At 39.3% G+C, this 23,854-nt stretch overlaps 1 protein-coding gene across 2 annotated transcripts in view; it reads right to left on the minus strand.

The window, feature by feature from the left end:
* Gpatch1 (G-patch domain containing 1) overlaps nt 1–23,854 on the minus strand; it is a 44,440-nt gene that overhangs the window by 9,721 nt on the left and 10,865 nt on the right. For both annotated transcript variants that reach the window (XM_026391278.2, XM_077793030.1), the window contains exons 5-16: nt 23,313–23,410; nt 22,093–22,151; nt 20,940–21,182; nt 19,815–19,962; nt 16,126–16,205; nt 13,113–13,317; nt 10,396–10,689; nt 9,121–9,299; nt 8,582–8,709; nt 7,186–7,322; nt 6,688–6,854; nt 112–331 (exon numbers count right to left, since the gene is read on the minus strand). In XM_026391278.2, the coding sequence (XP_026247063.2) occupies nt 112–331; nt 6,688–6,854; nt 7,186–7,322; nt 8,582–8,709; nt 9,121–9,299; nt 10,396–10,689; nt 13,113–13,317; nt 16,126–16,205; nt 19,815–19,962; nt 20,940–21,182; nt 22,093–22,151; nt 23,313–23,410 (1,958 nt within the window). The remainder of the gene's footprint in view (nt 1–111; nt 332–6,687; nt 6,855–7,185; nt 7,323–8,581; nt 8,710–9,120; nt 9,300–10,395; nt 10,690–13,112; nt 13,318–16,125; nt 16,206–19,814; nt 19,963–20,939; nt 21,183–22,092; nt 22,152–23,312; nt 23,411–23,854) is intronic.

Genomic DNA, 23,854 nt, shown 5'->3' on the forward strand with positions numbered 1-23,854 from the left:
TAAGGTTTTTAGGCATTTCATAAGTAGGACAATGGAACATAATGGGTTAAATTATAGACTAAACACCACCATTTCCTCCTTTAGTTTCCCATGTGTGAGACATGGAAGTACCATGTGCCAAAGATGAGGTTTCCCCCAAGTCAGTCTGTTGGGAACTTCTAAAGTTGGCCTCCTCAGTACCCTCCTGGTCATCCTCACTGTCGCCTTGTTCATCCTCGGAGGATGAGGACTTTTCATCTGAGGAGCTGGCAAAGATGGCCTTGAATAAGTCCATGGATGGGCGGCTACTTTCTCCCTCGGTTGGTGGTGAATCCACACCTTTGTTTACCATCTGTATTAATAGTGAAATAAGAGTCAGAAATAAAGAAGCAGGGTGAAGGGAGCCAAACATTCTAGAAAACATTCAAAGACACATGCATGCACACATATTTACATTTATGCTTGTGTACATGGGTATCCATAGCCACACACAGCCTAAATTAAACAATGACATTCACAAAGCATTTATTTTTGTGGTATTTCTCTACAGTGTGCTAATTAAGCAGAAGTAGCTGAAACCTCTCATGGAGACTAGTCATTAAACAGAATTGCAGAGGACTCACAAAAATAAAGTTGAGCAAAATGCCTCTGTTCTACTTTCAAGGACCTGTCAAAGCCTCCAGGGTCCAATATTAAAAGTAATGCAAAGTGTCTGCTGTAGGAAATACTGAAGAGAAAACTAGGGGCCCTCCACACAAGAGAGAGGGAACCAGGAACAGAACAATAAAATAATAAGGGAAATTCCCTTTGCAATTACACCCTGTTCTTCCTAAAATAGCCCAGGTGATGGACATTCAGACTAACCAAAAAGAAAAATTAAAGAAAATGGGGAGGGGCAGTAATTTTATATAAACCCAGGTCAGCAAACAAGGAACAAAGGTATAAAGACATGGCCACCACTCAAACAGTTCATCACTTGCCACAGAACTGGGGTAATCTAAGTAAGAAAGGAAGGAAAGAGAATAGGAACCACCTACAGAATGCATTTCATCCTTCTGTGTTACCACTGAAAAATCTCAAGTCAGAGACAAGAAAGATTGTCAAAGATGCACTCATGGTTTGGGCCAGGGGTGGGTCTACACTCGACTACCAGTTCCTCTCTCTCTTGGTCAGTGGCCATTCTCCATGCCACATTACTTCTTTATTGAGGGGAAGGGGGGCGTAACCAAGGATTGAACTCAGGGGCACTCAGCCACTGAGCCACATCCCCAGCCCTATTTTGTATTTTATTTAGAGACAAGGTCTCATCGAGTTACTTAGCACCTTGCTTTTGCTGAAGCTGGCTTTGGACTTACAATCCTCCTGTGTCAGCCTCCCCAGCTGCTGGGATTATAGGCATGTGTCACCGCACCCAGCTTTCATGCTACACCACTTCTAACTGCTAGAGCAGAGTCACAAATACCCACATGAGAAAAAATGGTGCAAGACAGTGGAATTTAGCTAGGCACAGTGGCACATGCCTATAAATCCCAGCCACTCATGAGGTAGGAGGATTCTGAGTTCAAGGCCAGCCTCTACAACTCAGGGAGGCCCTAAGCAACTTAGCAAGATCTTGCCTCAAAATAGAAAATAAAATGGGATGGGGATGTGGCTCAGTGGCAGATTGGGTTAAGTCCCTAGTACAAAAAAAAAAAAAATTTAAGACAGAAAAAGCAATGATAAAAGAAAGTCAGGCGTGTGCTCAGATCTTGATTTCTAAATATTATTCCCCACTAAAAATATCCAGAGCATCTTGGTGTAAGGACCAATTATAAAGCTGGGACTGGGAAAAGACAAGATGAGTCCACAGTCACCTCCTGTGCTTGGAAGGCAAAATGATGCTCAGAGAATAGGAGGGACATATCAAAAGAACAGCATAATGAATCTTTACTACTTATTAGCCATAAGGTCATATGGCTAATAAGTAATAAAGTAAGAACCAAGACTTTTTTCAGGCAAAAAAAATAAGTGCTATTTCAACATGATTTGTAAGAAAATCTAAAAAGCCAATCCAAGACCACATCACCACCTGGGCTATTTTAGGAAGAACAGGGTGGAGTTTATACCACTAAAAAATTCAGCAGTAGAGCAAGGCACAGTGGTGCATACCTGTAATCCCAGCTAATGAGAAGGCTAAGGCAGGAGAATACCAAATTCAAGGCCAACCTGGGCAACACAGTGAGACTTTGTCTCAAAAATAAATAAACTAACAGTAAAAACACAATGAACAGGTTCCAGATCCATGGTGGCAGGGGTGGTGGCAGTAGCTGCAGAGCAGAAACCTAACTCTAGAGGGAGACACCTCTTTCCTCTGACTATAGGAGCTGTGGTCCCCAGACTGGAGAGAATCCCACTGTTTTTCTCCTTTTCTGCCCTCCTGCTACTTGACTCTAGACACAGATTAAGTCAGGAAAAGAAGACCAAGCAAAACAGGGAAATTAAAGGCCCAGTCTTCTGACTAGAGGATGCGAAGGGGGAGCCCAGAGAGTCAGAAGGTATCAGGAAGATGGTGACAAGGAAGAACTCCAGAGAGTGAGCCTATAAAATGGCATGTGAACTTCTGATTCATTCTCTGAGTTGTACAAACATGATCTGACTCTAACCTGCAAACTATGGGTATCAATCACAGAACTGTAGGGATTCATTGATGTGAATAAGGCTCTGAAAATAAAGGCTCTGAAAACTGAAATGGATCAGAACTATAGCCCACAGAAAATGGGTTGTGCCTTGTAGCTCAAACCTAACCATGTCCACTGCCTGCTATAGCAAAAGAAAAACAAATATCAACATTCTCTTTAGAATTTTAACAAGACCCAGGATCTCATAACAATGTTTAAACTGTCTAGGTTGCATATCAAAATTATTTGACATAAGAACAATCAGGAAAATCTTAATATAAAATATAATAAACAGATATCAATGCTGAAATGATAAAAAAAAATTGGATTTATAGAAGACTTTAAAGCATCATTGTAACCATGCTCCAAGAATACTGGCAAATAAATGAAAGATAAAAAGGGTCTCAGCAGCAAGGCATGGTAATTGGGAGGCTGAGGTAGGAGGATCACAATTCAAAGCCAGACTCACCAATTTAGCAGGACCCTGTCTCAAAATAAAAAAATATAAAGGGCTGGGGATAAGGCTCAGTGGGAAAGTGCCCCTAGGTTCAATCCCTAGGACCAAAAATAAAAAGTGGGTGCTGCAGTACAGGTAGAGTACCCCTGGGTTCAATCCTCATTCCCAGGAGATATGTATATATCTATCTCGCACACACACACACACACATACACACAAAGGAAAAAGGTAGGAGAGGGGAGGGGAGGGGAATCTCAGCAAAGAAATAAAAGATATAAAGAAGAACTAAATGGAAATTTTAGAAATGTAATATACAATAAGCCAAATGAAAAAAAAAAATTCATTGCCTGGGCTCAATAGCAGAATGGAAATCACACTGGAAAAAGTCCAAACTTGAAAACAGATCAAAAGAAATTATCTGATTAAAACAAGAGAAAGAAAAAAAGAGATTGACAAAAACAGACAGAAACTTTTAGGATAAAATTTTAGGATAATATCAACATATCTATGTTATGTCATCAGAATCTCAGAAGAGGAATGAGAGTGTGAAACAGAAAAAAAAAATTTGAAAAAAATAATGGCTGAAAATTCCCAAATCTGATGAAAGACAAACTCAATGTTCAGCAGCTCAGCAAACCCCCAAAAAATAAATTAAAAACAAATATGTACTCTGACATCATAATCAAACAGCTAAAAGGCAAAACCAAACTAAAAACTTGAAAGCTGCCAGAGGAAAAAAATCACCTGATTACAAACAGAACAAAATTTTGAGTGACTGCAGGTTTCTCATCAGATACCATGGAGAGCAGAAGGAAGTAGCATAAAAAATTTTATAGGGCTAAGAGAAGGAAATTGCTAACCCAGAATTCTTGGGCCTGGAGAATGTAGCTCAGTGGTAAAGTATGTGCTTAACAAGCTCAAAGCCTTAAAAATTAAAATCAAATAAAAAATTTAAACCCAGAATTCTAAACCTAGTAAGAACATCCTTCAGAAAGAAGATGAAATATATAAGATATTCTCATATGAAGGAAACTTAAGGGAATCAGCTATTGGAACTGCTATAAAAGAAACACTCAAGGAAGTTCCTCAGAAGAAATGGTAAGAGAGGGACACCTAGAATCTCAGGAATGATGAAACAACAACAAAACAGTATGAGAAAATAAATAAAGCTATTATCTCCACATCAGTTCTTTTGAAATATGTATAACAATGGAAAGCAAAAATTAAGCCAGAAGCAGTAGTACACAACTAGAAGCTGAGGAGGATCCAGAGTTCAAGGCCAGCCTGGACAACCTAGCGAGACCCTGCCTCAAAATAACTAGAATCAACAAATGGGACTTACTCAAACTAAAAAGTTTTTTCTCAGCAAAAGAAACAATAAGAGAGGTAAATAGGGAGCCTACATCCTGGGAACAAATCTTTACTCCTCACACTTCAGATAGAGCCCTAATATCCAGAGTACATAAAGAACTCAAAAAATTAAACAATAAGAAAACGAATAACCCAATCAACAAATGGGCCAAGGACCTGAACAGACACTTCTCAGAGGAGGACATACAATCAATCAATAAGTACATGAAAAAATGCTCACCATCTCTAGCAGTCAGAGAAATGCAAATCAAAACCACCCTAGGATACCATCTCACTCCAGTAAGATTGGCAGCCATTAGGAAGTCAAACAACAAGTGCTGGCGAGGATGTGGGGAAAAGGGTACACTTGTACATTGCTGGTGGGACTGCAAATTGGTGCGGCCAATTTGGAAAGCAGTATGGAGATTTCTTGGAAAGCTGGGAATGGAACCACCATTTGACCCAGCTATTCCCCTTCTTGGTCTATTCCCTAAAGACCTAAAAAGAGCATGCTACAGGGACACTGCTACATCGAAGTTCATAGCAGCACAATTCACAATAGCAAGACTGTGGAACCAACCTAGATGCCCTTCAATAGACGAATGGATAAAAAAAATGTGGCAGTTATACACAATGGAGTATTACTCTGCATTAAAAAATGACAAAATCATAGAATTTGCAGGGAAATGGATGGCATTAGAACAGATTATGCTAAGTGAAGCTAGCCAATCCCTAAAAAACAAATGCCAAATGTTTTCTTTGATATAAGGAGAGTAACTAAGAACAGAGTTGGGAGGAAGAGCATGAGAAGAAGATTAACATTAAACAGGGGTGAGAGGCGGGAGGGAAAAGGAAAGAGAAGGGAAATTGCATGGAAATGGAAGGAGACCCTCATGGTTATACAAAATTACATACAAGAGGAAGTGAGGGGAAAGGGGGGAAAAAAAAACAAGGGGGAGAAATGAATTACAGTAGATGGGGTAGAGAGAGACGATGGGAGGGGAGGGGATGGGGGATAGTAGAGGATAGGAAAGGCAGCAGAATACAATAGACACTAGTATAGCAATATGTAAAACAGTGGATGTGTAACCGATGTGATGCTGCAATCTGTATATGGGGTAAAAATGGGAGTTCATAACCCACTTGAATCAAAGTGTGAAATATGATTTGTCAAGAACTATGTAATGTTTTGAACAACCAACAATAAAAATTAAAAAATAATAATAATAATAAAAAAGACAACAAAAACAACAACAACAAAAAAGTAAAAATGGCTAGGAATGTAGCTCAGGGGTACAGCACAAGATCCTGGGTTTAATCCCCAGCACAATAAATAAATTAACTGTACAGCCATACGATGAAATACTATTCTGCAAAAACAAGAAGGATATATGTATTCACAATTATATATTCACATATTGATAAATCTCAAAGGTATGAGCTGAGTGAGACACGTCTGATTTTTATACATCATTCTGCAAGTGGCAAAACTATAGAGACAGCACACATCAGTGATTAAGATGGGGCTGACAGCCTGAGAAAGTTTTTCAGGGTGATAACCACTTGCAGCCTTACTGTAGTGGTGGTTACACAAATCTGCATATGTGCTAAAACTCACTGAACTATAATATATATTCAAAAAAGAGTCAATTTTGATATAACTTTAAAAAACCAAAAAATTTAAATAAGGTTATTATTAGAAATTAAAACTGAATTTTTTTATTAAGTTCACTTTTTAACATATTAAGGAAGTCATTTTAAAAACTCCAATGTATATTTTCTCTACCAAAAAGGACATTTATTTAGAAAATCACATTTTCCAACATAGACATACTGAGTTTTGTTTCAATGGTTGATGCTAAGTGAAAGTCACAGAGAAGTTTATTACCTCTCCTCAAATGATTAAATTTAGAACTGAATTGTTGGACTAAAGAGCAGGCACCAACCAACTACAACCCAGAGGCCAAATTTAATCTACCCCTTGTTTCTATAAGTAAAGTTTTATTGAAACACAGCCATACTGATGTACATAGTTGCCTAAGATTTCCTTCACACCCATCAGCCAAGTTGAATAGTTGCAATAGACAATTTGGCCCACAAAGCATAAAATATTTAATATTCTGCCCTTACAGAGTCAGTTTGCTGACCCCCTGCTATTGAGTAATGAGAAGAAAACATCACCATGATAAAGCCCAAGGTCATTGTCAGCCAGGCAAAGAGAACTTCCCTGGAAGCCCCAAATACCTTATTTGAGAGTGATTCTGGTACATGCTCTTTCTCTTTGTTTACTAAGGGACTGGACTCTGGTTTAGGTGGACCAACTTTTGATCTAGCCAAACTTAAAAATTCACTAATGGAATCTTCTTTCTTTTCTTGTTTAGCTGTATCCCACCTGGATGGTTTCTTTGGCTCTGAAAGGAACGACATGGACATAACATTGGAATTAGCAAGAAAAGGGCAAGTTCTTCTTTGATGTTCTTTCATTCAGAAGAATTTCAGTGCACCTACAATGGCACAGCACAAGGTGCTAGGAATGTGGCAGGAACAGAGATAGCGCTGACCCCAAAGAGTAAATATCTGTCCATTCTAACATGAGCTAACTTATGAATATGAGCAATTCTCTCAGTGGCAGGAGAGTCTACACCATGTGTACCCTTAGGACTAAACCACCCTTTACCTGTTTTCCCAACTGGTGAAGAGTGGAGACCCTGTAGTACACAGACACCAGGAAACCCTACTCACTGTCAGGACCGCAGTGCTGTGGTACTTTTTCACTGGATGGTTGGGTTGTGGGCGAGGAAGATGTCACTGGGAGTGTCAAAAAGTTGAAGACTGAGTATTTGTCACGTTTCACTCTTGGGAGGCCAACTAAAGTTGAACTAGGGAATGAAAAAGAAAAAAAGATATAATTTCAATAACAACTGCTAAGATAAAATCCACTTCTTTCTTTTTGAAAATATTTTTTTAGATGTTGATGGACCTTTATTTTATTCATTTATTTATACATAGTGCTGAGAATCCAATCCAGTGCCTCACACATGTGAGGCAAGCGCTCTACCACTGAGCCACAACCCCAGCCCCCAAATCCACTTTTTATTAAGTTTTCTGTTTCACATTTTTCACCAGCTCTCCTACTTGACCATAGGGTCCCCTAAGAGTTCTCAAAGCAGTTCACACATTTTGAATGACTCTTTTTTTTTTTTTTTTTTGGTACTGGGAATTGAACCAGAGTGCTTGAACCCCTGGGTTTTGAGAATTGAACCCAGGAGAGCCACCTCTCCAGCCCTTTTTTATATTTTTTATTTAGAGACAAGGTCTTGCTGACTGCTTAGGGCCTCCCTCAAATGGCTCACTTTATTTATTTTATTTTTTTTTTAGAGAGAGATAGAATTTTATTTATTTTTTAGTTTTTCGGCGGATACATCTTTTGTTTTGTATGTGGTGCTGAGGATCGAACCCGGGTCACACACATGCCAGGCGAGCGCTACCGCTTGAGCCATATCCCCAGCCCAAATGGCTCACTTTAAAGCTCATGAGTTTTTCCTTTATTATAGTAAGTGCTGGAATTTAATTTTGAAAATGGATTTCCACCAAGGAAAAGTTCCATTGCTAAAAACATATACATTTCCTAACAAGGTCTGGTTTAACTGTATGTGCTTTATGGCAGTGTTTATGATCAAATCTTTTAAGTGTAAATTACAAAAGGAACATTAAAGGGCTGGGGATGTGGCTCAAGTGGTAGCGCACTCACCTAGCATGCGTGAGGCACTGGGTTCGATTCTCAGCACCACATAAAAATAAAATAAAGATACTGTGTCCACCTAAAACTAAAAAGTAAATATTAAAAAAAAGGAGCATTAAAAAGATAGCAAACAAAGGCATTAAATTTTCATAATTAGACATATCCTAGTTTCAAACCTTCAATATGGAATAAAATTTGCTATCTGAATATCTGTTTTTTGGATTTTGGTTTTAGCAAAAAATTAATAGAAGTTAACCAAGTCTGCAAAATTTGCAACTACAAAGATTCACAATTTTACCTAGAGAAAGGGAACTTAAAAGGTATATAAGGAGAAAGTGAGCTTTCATATGAGGGACTGGGTTTTATACTGATGTAAAGACAGGTTTATCAACTTACTCTGGATAAGGGTCAGGGACGTTAAATCTCTTACACAGAAGTTTGTCAGGGTGCCACTCAAATGTGTCTCTGGTAAGCTTTCCAAACATCTTCATCTTCACAGCTGACTGTTTATCATTGACGTCATTCTAGAAAAAGACATGATTCAGTTTCATCAAGTGGTCACACAATTGACCTGACTGCTTTTCCATTTTTCAAGCTTAATTCTCTGGCACTTCCATAACAAAATAAAATAAAATAAATATTCAAGCAATTGTCTAGAATTACAAAAGAGCCCATGCTATAACATTTTTGCTTATGTACCTTGGATGCTAAAATATAAAATTGTTTCTTATTCTACTGTGCCCTATGTATTTTGATCTTTTCACTGAGGGATTTAAAATGTTTAGCTGTTGTTTTAATTTTAAAATTTACCAGGGACCTGGCGATGTAGTTTAGTGGTACAGCTCATGTGTAGCAGATTGGAGGAGTAGGATAGGGTAGGATGGACATATAGGATAGCATCAAATTCACCCAGTAGAAACATAATAGAGACAGACCTCTTGGTCCCGAGGGACTTCAACTTGATCTGAGTCATCTTCCTCCTTTGCATGAGTGAACCTGGAGGACAAAGTTGAATGGGAAGACACGTACAGCTGGGCGGCCCGAGCAAACTCTTCCCGCTCGCGGCCTCGCTCCCACTCGGTCATACTAGGATCCAGGCAACGTTCCAGAGCATCTATGTACAGGGAACAAGATACTGCTCACTTCTAGGAAAAAGATGGGGCTTAAAGAAGACCAGGTGGTGGGCATCACTGTATTCCTATGTTGTTCACCACAGGAAACATGTGTGTTGAGTGGTACTTCTCATGTAATTTTGCTCTTTCCTTTAACATGCTGCTTTTATTGAATCCTGTCTACATAGAACAGAGAAAACCATTTGGAAGGTCAGCACTTGATTGAATCTTGAAAAGCAAGGACCTTGCTTGTCATCACTTCCAAACAATGATTAAATTCATCACAATTATATGCCTATGTCTTGGCAGAAAAGCATTTTCTTTATCATTTTTCTTTAGTTTTACAAACCAACAGTAGGGGGGCGAAGGTTCTTAGAAGAGAGTAAAGGCACAGTAAAGAGGGCTGGGGTTGTGGCTCAGCAGTAGAGCACTTATTTAGCATGTGTGAGGCCCTGGGTTCGATCCTCAACACCACATATAAATAAATAAAATAAAGGTATTGTGTCCACCTACAACTAAAAAAATAATAAAATTAAAAAAGAAAAAGAAAAGGCACAGTAAAGAGACTTTATATTCCCCCAAAGATCTGTTGTTGAAAAACAACCCCTTGAATTTGTTAAGGACCTGCCACAAGAATCACTCTCTATAATAGCAGTCCCCTTTCTCATCCTTTCCATGTTTACTTCATAGATCACTATTTCTCTTCATATAATGGTTTAATAACCAACTACCTCTTCAAGTCAAATTTTAGACTGATTCAGGACTGGACAGTTAGGATCTTAAGGTAAAGCAAGAGATGATGTTTTTTCTTGGTGAGAAAAGCCACACTTATAGAAGTCAAGCATTTATAAACAGTAAATTAATTTAACATTAACCACTGCCAAGACATACTTTGATTTAAACAGCTCTTTCGATCTGAGGTACAGAAAAATATAAGCTAATTGTTCTTACTTCATAAGGTCAAGAGCCAGGGCCTAAAACCTCAGACAAGTGAAAACACTAGCCGAATAGAATACTTTAAATCTTGGAATAGGATGAGAATAGAGAGAATGCTACCAACCCTGGCTGAGGTGTGAGAGTCACAGGCCTAGTACCCACCTTTCTGACCCTTTTTCATATGTTCTAAGAATTCTTCATATCGTTTTTGTTTTTCTGGATCTTTAGCAAAAGGTTTGAAGTTGCTGGCTCTTGTGGCTGTCCCAGCCCCCAAGGCCATGCGCCAAGAGCAGTGTCTGAGGTCTGATGAGGAGGACTGAAGTCTGCTGTTTGCGGCATTCTGGGCCAGACTCCTGGCCTTGAGTTGAGCTGCTTTCAGGTCAGCGGCATGCTTCATTTCTTTGATTCTCTCTCTATCTTTTTGGGACAGGAACTCTAACACTGAAGTATCTGAACCTAAAAAAAATAGTATTAAGTAAAGATGAAAGGTATCACAGTGTATCTACGTATATTTTTAAATATTACAAATTTACATGAATATTTCATCTTACTCATATATCCCCATGAACCTGAGGGCCGTAAAATAATGAGACTCATATTTTACAGGTGACAAAAATGGAGGCTAATACTTGGATATTTATGTAAGCATAAGGGCATAGTGGTGAATGCCTATAATCCCAACTACTCAGAACGCCGAGGCAGGAAGACCATGAGTTCAAGGCACCCCAAAAAACACAATGCAATCCTGTCTGCACTGGGATACAGCACAGTGGTAGAGCACTTTCCTAGTATGCCTAAGACCCTGGGTTCTACCCCAGCACCATCAAAAACAAACAACAAATAAAACAAAAGTGTTTAAAGGATAGTCCTGCCGTCATAAGCCCTGGTCCACAGCATAGAGCTATCCATAAGCACTCATTCCTGTCACAAATGCTTATTGGGTGCCGATTCCACATCAGGCACTGACCCAAGGTTGAAGGAACTTTGCAGATGAGATCCCTCCTTTCACTAGTGAGGGAAATGGGCAGGAAAAAAAAGCCAAAGATGAAAAAGACAAGGTGACATAACTGTGAGTGACTTAAGTGAGTAGGCTGGGAAAGGAGAGGGAGATGGGGAAGAGAATTAGCTTAAATGATGGTCAGTGAAGGACAAGAAGGCCTCTTAAAGAGATAATACTTAAGATACATCTCAAGTAAAATATAAAGCAACAAACTTACACAAATATGAGGAAAGAACAAAGGCAGAGGAAATAGCAAACACAGTCCCAGAGTTGGCATCCTGGCTGGAGAGTTCAAGTGCAGAAATGGGGATCATAAAATGATTGCAGGGAAGTTAAAAGAAAATAGTATAATATGTGGCTTGAAAAGTAGGCCAGGGCTGGACATGGTGGCATATACCTGTACTCCCAGCAGCTCAGGAGGTTGAGACACATCTTCAAGACCAACCTCAGCAACTTATTGAGGCCCTAAGCCACTTAGTGAGACCTTGTCTCAAAATAAAAATAGAAAGGGCTGGGGATGAAGATAAGTGGGATATTGCCCCTGGTTAAATCCCCAGTACCTCCACACCCCCCCCCAAAAAAAAAGGTAGGCCAGGGCAGGGCTGGATTGTACAGGGCCTGTGGGAATACTTAAGTATGAGAGGCCTCAGAGAGTTGTAAAGAACTACTGATGTAATGTGGCTCATCAGTTGCTACTGAGGGGAATGCACCAAAAACGGGAGGAGGGGAAATAAGAAGACCAAAAAGGAGGTTGCTGGCCACAGCCAGGTGAGAGAAGATGGTGGATATACCTGGGTTGGAGCAACAGAAATGCAGACAAGTGGACAGAGTCCCCATGACTGCTGGAGGAAGAGTTGAAAGAACTTGCCAGGGAAGGAAGGAAAAGAGAAGAACTAAGAATCAGGACTTTCCCGTTCTGTTTTGAGTGGTAGCCACTGGGAAAGTTTAGGGAAGAATGCGGGGGATGTAGACATCCATCTTGGTTGATTACATTTGAGATACCATTAGCTCCCAAATGGCAATGTTGTAGAACATAAGCCCCTGAAAGTCCAAGGCCATCTCACGGTGGGTCTTTTTGCTGCACCCTGCAGAGCATTCTCCATGTTTCCCACACTTCTAGGCACACCATTCCTTTTAGGCTTTCAGAAGACAAGCTGAATAACATCCCTAGCTCCAGGGAGAAAAAGCATACTTTCCCAGGCCATGCGGAAAAGGCATACATGTCCCCAGTCTTAACCACATTCCTAAGATAAGTATCAAAAGCCTAGAAACAGCTGGGCTTAAAGTAAAAGCTGATTTTACAACAGAACCCAAACTGAGAGCAGAAAACAGGTCTTAAACACTTTGCTACCTCTCCACCACTTTTTATTTTTTATTTTGAGACGTGGTCTCACTAAGCTGCTGAGGGTCTTGCTAATTTGCTGAAGCTGACCTCAAACTTGTAATTCTACTACCTCAGGCTCCTGAGTCACTGGAGCCTGATATAATCCCAGTGATTACAAACATGCGCCACTACACCTGGCCATATGCTGCTGACAATAAGTGACATTAGTCCTATAGTTTGGGAGTACAAAAGCACATAAAGAACTGCAGTGGGAAAACCACAACTTTCCAAGCTGGGTGTGGTGCTGCACACCTGCACACTTATAAGCCCAGCCACTCAGGAGATTTCGGCAAGGCCAACTCAAGCAGTTTAACAAGACTCTGTCTCAAAATAAATTATAAAAAGGGCTGGGTATTGATATAAGTTCAAGGCCTTGAGTTCAATTCCCAGCCCTAAAAAAAAAAAAAAAAAAGGCAAAAACACAATTTTCCATTTTGACTTTGATGAGACAGTTGTTTTAAATGTAATGATTTTATTCTCCTCCATGGCACATACCTTGAACTGGTGTCTCTCCTAGCAACACTGCCCGCTTGGAGGCATTCAGTTGGTGCCTGCTATGTGTCCCTGGGTCTTGTGTTGCTTTTCCAGCTGACTCTGATAACACCTGAAGTAAGTGGGAGTTCCCTGAGGCCGCAGCTACCACAGGTCTGAAATAATGCACCGGTCGATAGTCTTTTGGCAATTCAGGGGGTTGATAAATCTTAACAAAACAAAATAAAACCCAGAAAATAAAGACTAAGATCATGTTAGATTTAACCAAAAAACCCCTTTACCTCTGAGCATCGTTAACCCTACCTCTTTCCAAGTTGACATTCAGCAGTAGACAGCAGTGGATTGGCCAGGCCATCTGTCCAGACTGAATCCCTGGGGGGTCACCAGAACCACATTGTTCTAGTGTTCACACATTTTGAATGTCATCTTTGCCCACTTCTACATATAGATACTAATATGCATGTTTTATATGATGAGAGCAATAAAGATGATAACAGATAACACAATATAATGGCTCACATGCAGAACTGGCCCATTGTAAAGCAGAAAACTTAGAAAAGTATGATTTGAGGTTTTGGAAAAAATATCAACTTCAAATTGGTTACTTTTAAATTCAGAACTCTTTTTTCTACGTTAACAAATTGAAACTTAAAGCCTTTCTTTTTGATCCAAAGCATTTTTAATTCAAAAGCTGACAAAGTGCCAGGCACTGTGGCACACACCTATAATCAGATATAGCTCAGTGGTAGAGCACCCCCAAGATTCAACCACAGCACCAAAAACAAACAAAAAAACTGACTAAAATGAAGCTGAAATGTATTTGGGAAATTTGAGTTTTTAATTCTGAAGGCATTAATTGATGGCAAACAGATAAGTTTTAAAAAAGTATTGCTTTCTATTTTGTAGTGCTAGAGATTGAACCCCGGATCCCATGCATCATGCTAGGTGGGTGCTCTACCACTGGGCTACACTGCAGAGCAAATCCCCAGCTCAGCATTAGACTTTTTTTTTTTTCTCATTTTTTAAAAATATTTTAATTGTTGATAGAACTTTATTTTATTTATTTATTTATATGTGGTGCTGAGAATTTAACCCAGTGCCTCACACATACCAGGTAAGTGCACTACCGCTGAGCCCCAGACCCAGCTCCATCTATTTTTTTTTTTTTAATTAGAGAATTTTAGTTGGACATAGTATTTGGATTCATTTTGACAACATCATGCGTGTATGGAATTTGACTTACACTTTCCCTCTCCTACTTCTTCCCATTATTCTCCTTCCTCTACTCTACTGATCTTCCTTTCACATACTTATTTATCTATGTTTGATTGGTGCTTTCTACGAATACACAAAGGGGAATTCCTTGTGGTATATTTATATATACACATAACATGATTTCATTAAATCATTAAATTCATCTGCATTTCCTCCCCTTTCCTGTCCTTCCTACCTCCCTCTCAATTACCTTCTTTTTTTTTTTTTTAATATTGCCACAACCCATCTCAATCACCTTCTTCTACTCTACTGATCTTCCTTATTATCTTTATGGTATCCAACACCACTACCCTACCAGCACCCCGATCCCTGGCTTTTTGCACTTATTTTGGTCTAGCTTCCACATTCAACCCTTAATTTTCTGGTATAATTTGAGATCTTGCATCCGTCTTTTTGCTCAGGATTGTTTTGGCTATTCTGGGTCTATTATTCTTCCAAATAAATGTAAGGATTTTTTTTTCTAATTCTCTGAAGAATGTCATTGGTATTTTTTTATGGGACATGCACTGAATCTGTATAGTGCTTTTGGTCATATTGCCATTTTGGCAATATTAATTCTGCCTAACCAAGAACATGGGAGGCCTTTCCCTCTTCTAAGATCTTCTTCAATTTCTTTCTTCAGAGTTCTATAATTTTCATTGTAGATATTTTTAACCTCTTCAAATTAAATTAAATCCAAAATATTTTATTTTATTTTTTTAGGTTATTGTGAATGGGATAGTTTTCACATATTCTTTCTCAGCAGAATCACTGTTGGAAGATAGGAAAGCTATGGATTTATGAATGGTGATATCTTGTATCTTGCTACTTTGCTGAATTCTTTTATCAGTTCTAGAGGTCTTCTGGTCATATTAGATATTTTTAAATAACTGCATTAAATGGTATCCCACTCTTGGTATAATAAATACATATTAACAGATCTTTAGGTCATCTTCTAGATTTGTGGGTTTTTTTATTTTATTTTATTTTATTTTTTGTACTAAGGATTGAACCCACTTGCAAGGTAAGTACTCTACCACTGAGCTACATCCCCAGTACTTTTTTAAATAGATCATGCTAAGTAGCCTAGGCTGGCCTTGAACTTGTGCTCCTCCTACCTTAGCATCCCATGCAGCTATGATTGTATGCATCACAATACCCAGCTATTTTCTAGATTTTGGAGCTTCCAGAAAGTGGGAACTGAGTCACCTCTGAATTCTAGCAGGTGAAGCCCTGGCCCCTTTCTGGCTGTGGCGCTCAGTCCCAGATGCACACTGGACTGGTCTATGGAATTTTCCTCTTTTGGATAGGAGCTATTTGAGCCCAGGATTTGATCCGATCCGTATGCATTTATTTAGAACCCAAAGTCTCATGCATGTACATACTCTATTATTGAGTAACATCCAAAAACCTTGAATGAGTTCTTCAACACCATTTTAAAATTAGGCTCCCTTTCCATACACGTAAAAACCTTACATTCTCCCTTAATGTTATTTGACATTTCTGGTAATAATAGCAGCTTACATGTGTCCAATATTTTAAAAGATTAGCAACTGGATATTTTGAACACAACATTACTACTGATTGACCTTTATAAAGCAGAATATGTTTTTCTAGACAACTGTTAGTAACTTAGACTATTATTTTTTTAATCTAAAATTGCTTTATCTTTTCAATGAATATCATAACTCAGATTACTCAGTAGCAAATATTTTAAGCACCAAACCAGTAAAGAAATTTTTAAATAAAAAGTTGTTCTTACTTTCTTAGACGATAAAGATTTAGAAGCCAAGGAAAATCCATCCAAAATTTTGCCAATGTATCGAAGATCTTTCTCTGATTCTACAAAAATGATGTCATTGATTAATTCTAGAAGTATAGGCAATTAAATTGATACAAAGACATGAGCTTATCTACAAGAATATAAATCATACATGTCATGGGTGTTATCACTTTAAGGTAGCAGTAAGGAGAAAACCTAATGGCATGGAAAGCCCTCACACCTCTGTTGACACAGTGACTGGTGACCCAGCCTGTACCGCCCTCAGCTGATTAATTGCCCAGACATGAGGATATGACCTCCCAAAACAAAGGGCCTTAGGTCTTAAGCCTACAGATAACTCTATGAGGTAAAAACCTCAAGTAAAACCATCAAAGGGACAAATATAGAAATCTTTTTTAAATTTTATTTATTTATATGTGGTGCCGAGAATCGAACCCAGTGCCTCACACATGCTAGGCAAGTGCTCTACCACTGAGTTAAAACCCCAGCCCCCAAAATAAAAATCTTAACTGTGAGAGTCATCTCTAAAACTAGGTGAAAAACCACAGGGAGGCTACCCCAATTTCCTTAGTAACAATCCAAATACAGCACAAAAGGCAACATAATCAGGTCAGTTTGTAATCTATCCCAGCACAATTTAAAAGGTACTTTTGTCTGTTTCACAAATGAAATTCTAACAGGAGATAAAGATCACAAACTGAAGAAACTGAATGACCAATGCCCTCCAGACCCAGAGCAGGGACTGTCAACTAGTCATGGAGAACCCCATTGACAAAGGCCCTTTGATTCTCAAGGACTCACTGCACAAAGTGATTATGACAAAAGTGTATTTACACAAACTGCACTTTCTATAGCAAAAAGCCCCTTCTACAGGACAATCTCAAACATTTACCCAAGCTAAGTGTTCAGTCCAGAAGCAGGCCCAGCCCACAGTGCAGGTGAGCTGAGGTTTAAAGCAGCTAGTAATACAACACCACCATGTAATTAATTATCCTTTCCACAAAATCACTTTGCATTTCAATTTAGTTGAACTTTCCTCTTAGCTTCTAGAAGTTCCTAAAATTTTAGAGGGCAATTTAGGATTAAATTTCACATCCCTGGAATTTTGTATTCTTTTAAAACCCAAATATTTTACTTTCACTGTTTTATTCTAAACAATTTTGAAGAAGTAACAAATGTATATAAATATAAAGCCAAAAGAATATTATGACCTATTGATAATGGAAAAAAATATGAACAATTTAAAAAGTCAACAATGGAGGTTTTTGGGTAAAATGAAGATAGATTTACTTGGTGAAAAACCATACAGTAGAAACTATAGATGTTGTGGCCCTCGGGATTGGAAAGGGGCCAAAGCAGAGACACACAGGGGAAGCTGCAGGGCTCAAAGGAGACACTCTCCAGCCTTCCCGGGGAGGGGCTATATAAGAGAAAAGTGAAAGGTTTGACTCAGAAGGCAGATTTAAAGGGCTGAGGATGTGACTCAGTGGTAGACTGCTTGCCTAGTACGCGTGAGGGCCTAGGTTTGATCCCCAGTTCCACCAAAAAAAAAAAAGGCAGATTTAAATATGTATGTTATTATATAGCATTAACTACTATAGAATTTACACATTGATATTATTAATTTAATTACATATATTAATTATTGCTATAATTTATATGATTAACAATCAATTGGTATTAATATATAGAATAGGATCAATTTCATTCCCTACCAGTTTCTAGGTATGCTGAATAATTACTATACTACATTTTAAAATAATGTAATTAGCATAAATATTTAAAATATTAATATATTGGGGCTGGGGATGTGGCTCAAGCGGTGGCGCGCTCGCCTGGCATGCGTGCGGCCCGGGTTCAATCCTCAGCACCACATACCAACAAAGATGTTGTGTCTGCCGAGAACTAAAAAATAAATATTAAAAATTCTCTCTCTCTCTCTCCTCTCTCACTCTCTCTTTAAAAAATAAAAATAAAAAAATAAAGATATTGTGTCCACCTAAAATTTAAAAATATATATATATATATATATATTAATATATTGATAACTATGTAACATAAAATATGAATAGTTAATGTGTAATTGTATATTTAATGTAATTATAATAATATAGTATGATAATATATTAGTGTTAATATGTTATCATCTTTTAAGTTATGAAAATAATTTATGAACTGGGTAGAAAAATCAGAAACTACAAGTAAAAGTAGCCTAATTACCACCCTGAGGTAATGCCTACAAATGTTGGTATATACACCCTTGGCATCCTGTGTAAAACCATGGGTTCTTTACATGGCAATGGCAATAGTGGCTGCTCACACTTACGAAGCCCTTGCTCAGTGCCCAGCCTGTTCTTAGCTCTTTATGTATAGTAGCATCTCCATAAGCTAGGTATTTCACAGTCATCCCATCTTCCAGACAAGGATGCTGAAGCAGAGAGGTTAAGACTGCAGCTGATAGATGGGGAGAGCCCAGACTAGAATCCAGGCCGACTCTCCAGAATTTGTTTCCAGTCATTGTACCAACTACCTTTAAAAACTGCCTGCACTAGTTCTCCTTCTTCTAGAAATATAAAGCATCTTAAGAGCTGATGCTCATATTCATATATTCCTCTGTAATGCTTAAATTACTTCAACAAGAAAATCAGAGATATTTGAAGGGTATGTGCGGGTGTTTAAAGTATTGGGTATTAAACCCAGGGCCTCACACATGCTAGGCAAGCATTCAACCATTGAGCTACATCCCCAGCCCTTGAAATATATTTGACAAGAGTTAAAACAAATTTTATCTGACTATAACTAACATGTCTGAATAGATTGTTTTATCTCAGCTCTCACCTCCTGACTTACTTAGGTTATTGTTATTACTGTAACCAAGGGAATAATATGTGCTATGTATTCAGTTTGCTGATCTGTGTGTCAAACACCCAGTTATGCCATCTAATCAACAACCTCCAGAATGGACTTTAACCTCACTTTAAAAAGGAAAATTAGAATTCAAATTTGGGTATGATTGATTCTAAATTACACACTACTGATATTTAATTCTGCACTTTTTACCCTCTTGTACCATTTCTAGAAAGAAAACTGAAATATTAATTTAATCATATGATCTGAATCACCATAAACTCTGACTTGAGATTCACCTTGTGCTGAAAGATGTCCATTTCTGACATCAGTGAGAACCCCTTAAGTGACAGGGGCTCAAGCAGGGAAGCAGGCTGGGCACCAAGCTCTTCCTATTGCAGTCTATTGGTATACCTATCATCTGGTCCCACAGCTAGTTCTCTGACCTGCCACTTGAGTTGGCTTACTCTGACCACCTGCCCAGTTCCTTGAGCTCCAAGGGCTCCTTCCCCTGACCCACTGCCAGCTCTGACCAGCAACATGGGCACCTGTCCACACATTCACTCCATCTCTGATCCCAGACCTCTCCTTCCCACCCAAAGGCCCCAATTTGACTGCCTGTTTTGGCCTTGGCCTTGTCTAAACATACTTCTTTCTTACAAGCCACAGTGGGTCTCTCTTCTCCCCTCTATTTCTCATCCTGCATCATTGACCAATAATCCCCTACCCCATGGAGATCGACACTAGTACGGATCTTTCAATCTCTTGTTTCCAAGAGCCTCATACTTGTTCCTACCATTGATTGTGGGTCACGGAATTACCTTTTTGACTTTTGTACTGCTTGGGTGCTGTCCAGCCATATAGTCCATCTCCAGGCTCCTCATCCTTTAAAACAGTGTCATACTTGGATAGAGTTTCTGTGGCATAGATATCATCGTCTTCCTCTTCTAGGGCACCCACACCAAAAGCCTTCAGAAAACAAGGGTTCAAACTGAGCAGGTTTTAGGGTATATCTGCATCAAAGGATAAACTATCTGCTTTAAGGATGTGCCTGAGCACACTATATTAGCACTTTAGGATCACCAAGAGAGAAGCAAATGGGAGTGCCAGATTCACAGAGCCTCAAGTCTCTTGGAAAACAATGACCAGAAGTAAATGCCACATCACCAGTGTGAAACTGTCCTCCAGCCCCCACAGCAGCCATGGGTCAGGTTCCAGCATGAGAAGAAGAATGGTGAGCACATCAAAGCAATGCAGCAGAACAGAAACAGGGCCACTAAGAGAAGAAAGGTAGAAATGTTCACCTCCTAATCACTGTGGCCTGGGTCAGTGCTAATGGCCAGGGTCAGGGCTAGTGACCAGGGTCTTAAGACCATTGCTATTCTAATAGCAACCATACAAACTCTTAATCTTTGTGAGAGACAACCTCCGACAAGTCCATTTTTGTTAAAAGAATTGGCAGAAAATGCACAAAAAGTAAAGGTAATACTGAAATGATGAAGCAACCACTTCCTAAGTATATTTTAAGAAAGAAACTATAAATCAATTTAAGAAGATGAACAATCAGTAAAAGTTCTCAAACTTTCCAAAATTATAAAACAAGTCTCCAAATAAAATTATCTCTGGGTTCCTGATTTAAGGCATGTGGCACTAAGAAAGAGTGTTAAGAGCTAATAAAATTTAGATATAAGCCAATTGCAGTTAGACTATTGCTAAACCAAAGCAGTAAGAGTGGTATTCTGCTTGGCCTCACGAGGGTAGGCAAGCAGTCCTCACCCCTAGCAACACACAAACTCCCACAAGAACATTATTATAGCCAGGAAGGTGTACATTGCAAATCTTCATGGAAAACCCACTTCAAAGTCTTCAGATGTTGAGGCAGATGCAACATGGAAAATAACTTATTTGTCAGTGTTTCCACCTTTAAAAATCACAAACACTTTTACCTGGCCTGAAATTCCCAATTTTCTTCCTTTATTCAGTCCAACATCTCCAAGAACATTGCTGGTCCCCTCAGATCCTCCACTGAAAAGATTAAAATGTTCTCCTGAAGTTCCAAAAAGTGCTTGGTGGGGATCCAGGCCCTTGTAAGCCAGTCCGTGTACATTATCTTTAGGTGTAAAATCCACAGGTGTGATGTCTTTGGGTGCAAAGGTCACATTATCAGGCAAGTAGTCATCATCTTCTTCCTATATCCATGTTTAAAGTGGAAATAATGTGAGTCACTGCATGCCACAAAATAAACCCATGAAATACTATATTAAAATGCAGTGATTAACTCCAAACAGAACAATTGCCAAACTCTCATTTATGCTGATACAATGACTAAATCATGTCCCTGAGCAGATGACAGTAAGGCAAACAACTCCATTTTAAGAATCTGATCACGGAAGGCCAGGGATATAGCTCAGTTGGTAGAGTGCTTGCTTTGCATAAGGACCTTGGTTTATAGCATCACACACACACACACAAAGAATCTGAACATGGGGCTGGAGCTGGGGTTCAGTGGCAGTGCACTTGCCTAGCAAGTGTGAGGCACTGGGTTTGATCCTCATTCCTACATAAAAAAATAATAAATAAACAAACAAAATAAAGACACATTGTCCATCTGCAACTACAATTTTTTTTTTTTTTAAATAATCTGGGGGCTGGGGATGTGGCTCAAGCAGTAGCGCGCTCGCCAGGCATGAGTGCGGCCCGGGTTCGATCCTCAGCACCACATACCAACAAAGATGTTGTGTCCGCCGAGAACTAAAAAATAAATATTAAAAATTCTCTCTCACTCTCTCCTCTCTCACTCTCTCTTAAAAAAAAAAAGAATCAATCTGTCTAAAAAAAAAAAAATTCTCTCTCTCTCTCTCTCTCCTCTCTCACTCTCTCTTTAAAAAAAAAATAAAAAAATAAAAAAAAAATAAAAAGAATCTGAACAGACATAGGACATCTATGGTGCTGGTGTGTTGCTGAAAACGTTACCTGACATAATCAGGACAATTTTAGAGTATGGGTATTTCATGGTAATGGGATGTGATGTATTTATAAAGTTGTTTCTTACCCCTAAAATTGCATAGTCATAAAGTAACAGGTTCTACTAAACCATACCTCAGAACCTTCAGAACTTCCAGGGGGTAATGCACAGCCATAGATTTTTACTCCAGGATCTGTAAAAGACATTTCAAAGGCATTAGTCATGAGCAACTTAAAAAAACCCAACTTACTAACACTCTTCCCAGGTACTTGGCTGCACTTTAGGATCAGAGTAGATCACAAGGGGACTATGATCTACACCTGCAGCCAATCAGTACCCTGACAGTAATGCATGTGTTTAGTGAATAACCACTCTGTACCAGCACCAGGGAGAACCAAAGAAAATGGCTGCAACCCTTGAAGAGTTCACTTAATCTGGCTGGGGATACTGAGGACAGGGGAAAAATTAGAAAATAATGATAAACTGTGACACAGGAAACAGGAATTTCCACACACTGCTGGTGGGAATGTGGACTACTACCATCCTTCAGGAAGCTATTGTGCATTACACATAAAAAGGCTAAATTTTACATGAATATTATGCTGGGCACAGCAGCATGCAACTATAATCTTAGTTACTTAGGAGGCTGAGGCAGGAGGATTGCCTCCTGACGACCTGGGCAGCCAATCTTGAAATAAAATTAAAAGGGTTGGGGATGGGCTGGGCGTTTTAGTGCACGCCTGTAATCCCAGTAGCTCCAGAAGCTGAGACAGGAGAATCACAAGTTCAAAGTCAGCCTCAGCAAAAGTGAGGCACTAAGGAACTCAGTGAGTCCCTGTCTCTAAGTAAAATACAAACAAAATAGGGCTGGGGATGTGGCTCAATGGTTGAGTGCCCCTGAGTTCAATCCCTGGTATCCAAAAAAAAAAAAAAAAAAAGGGCTGGGGATGTAGCTCAGTGGTAGAGCACTTATCTCATATGCATGAGGCACTGAGTTTGATCCCCAGCACTTCAAAACTAAATAAAATAAAATGAAAAATAAAAAGCAGGCAGGCATGGTGGCACATGCCTGTAATCCCAGGGACTCGGGAGGCTGAGGCAGGAGGATCACTAGTTCAAAGTCAGCCTCAGCAACTCAGTGAGGCCCTAAGCAACTTAGCAAAACGCTTTCTCAAAATAAAAGATAAAAAGGGCTGGGGATGTAGCTCAGTGGCTTAATGGTTAAGCACCACTGTGTTAAATCCCTAGTTTAAAAAACATGTACACCACGCAGCCTCATAATTTTTTTTTTTTTCCCACAACATGAAGCCATTAAAAAGCATGCTACAGAATTAAGGACAACCAATACACATACCTGGTTTTTGTCGGCGTGGCCTTCTCTTTACACGAGGACCAATTCCTTGTCCTTCCTTCCAACCCATTTTTCTTAGTAATTCAAAACCAACAGATAATCTAGGATAGCAATCATGGAAAATTAACTTCTTTTTACATTTGCAATGGTAAAAAATAAGCAACATCTGAATTCTGGCCCAGCTCCCTGTTTTATCTCTGCCCGCCCCCTGATTCGCATCAGAATAACCCAGCCCTGTTGCTCCAGCTACAGCTGCCTAGGCTTGGGGGGCACGCCTCAAATGGGGAAGTCAATCAGATGTTCTCTCTCCCAGGTCTTAGGATAGGCACACAGGAATTCTACATAGTCCTTGTCAAGCATATGGCCTGGGAAACCATAAATGTCTGTCGCTGCCATATCAGGCCACGTGCCCAGAAGCAGAACAAGGTGTACAGAAAGAGGGGGTAGATGATGCAGACTGGGGAGAGCCCATAAGGCCTGTGGGGGAGGTGGGGGGAAAAAAGCTGCATCCCCAGCTCTTTTTTTTTTTTTTTGAGACAGGGTCT

Source organism: Urocitellus parryii, chromosome 15 (genome assembly GCF_045843805.1).
Source record: "Urocitellus parryii isolate mUroPar1 chromosome 15, mUroPar1.hap1, whole genome shotgun sequence".
Taxonomy (NCBI): Eukaryota; Metazoa; Chordata; class Mammalia; order Rodentia; family Sciuridae; genus Urocitellus; species Urocitellus parryii.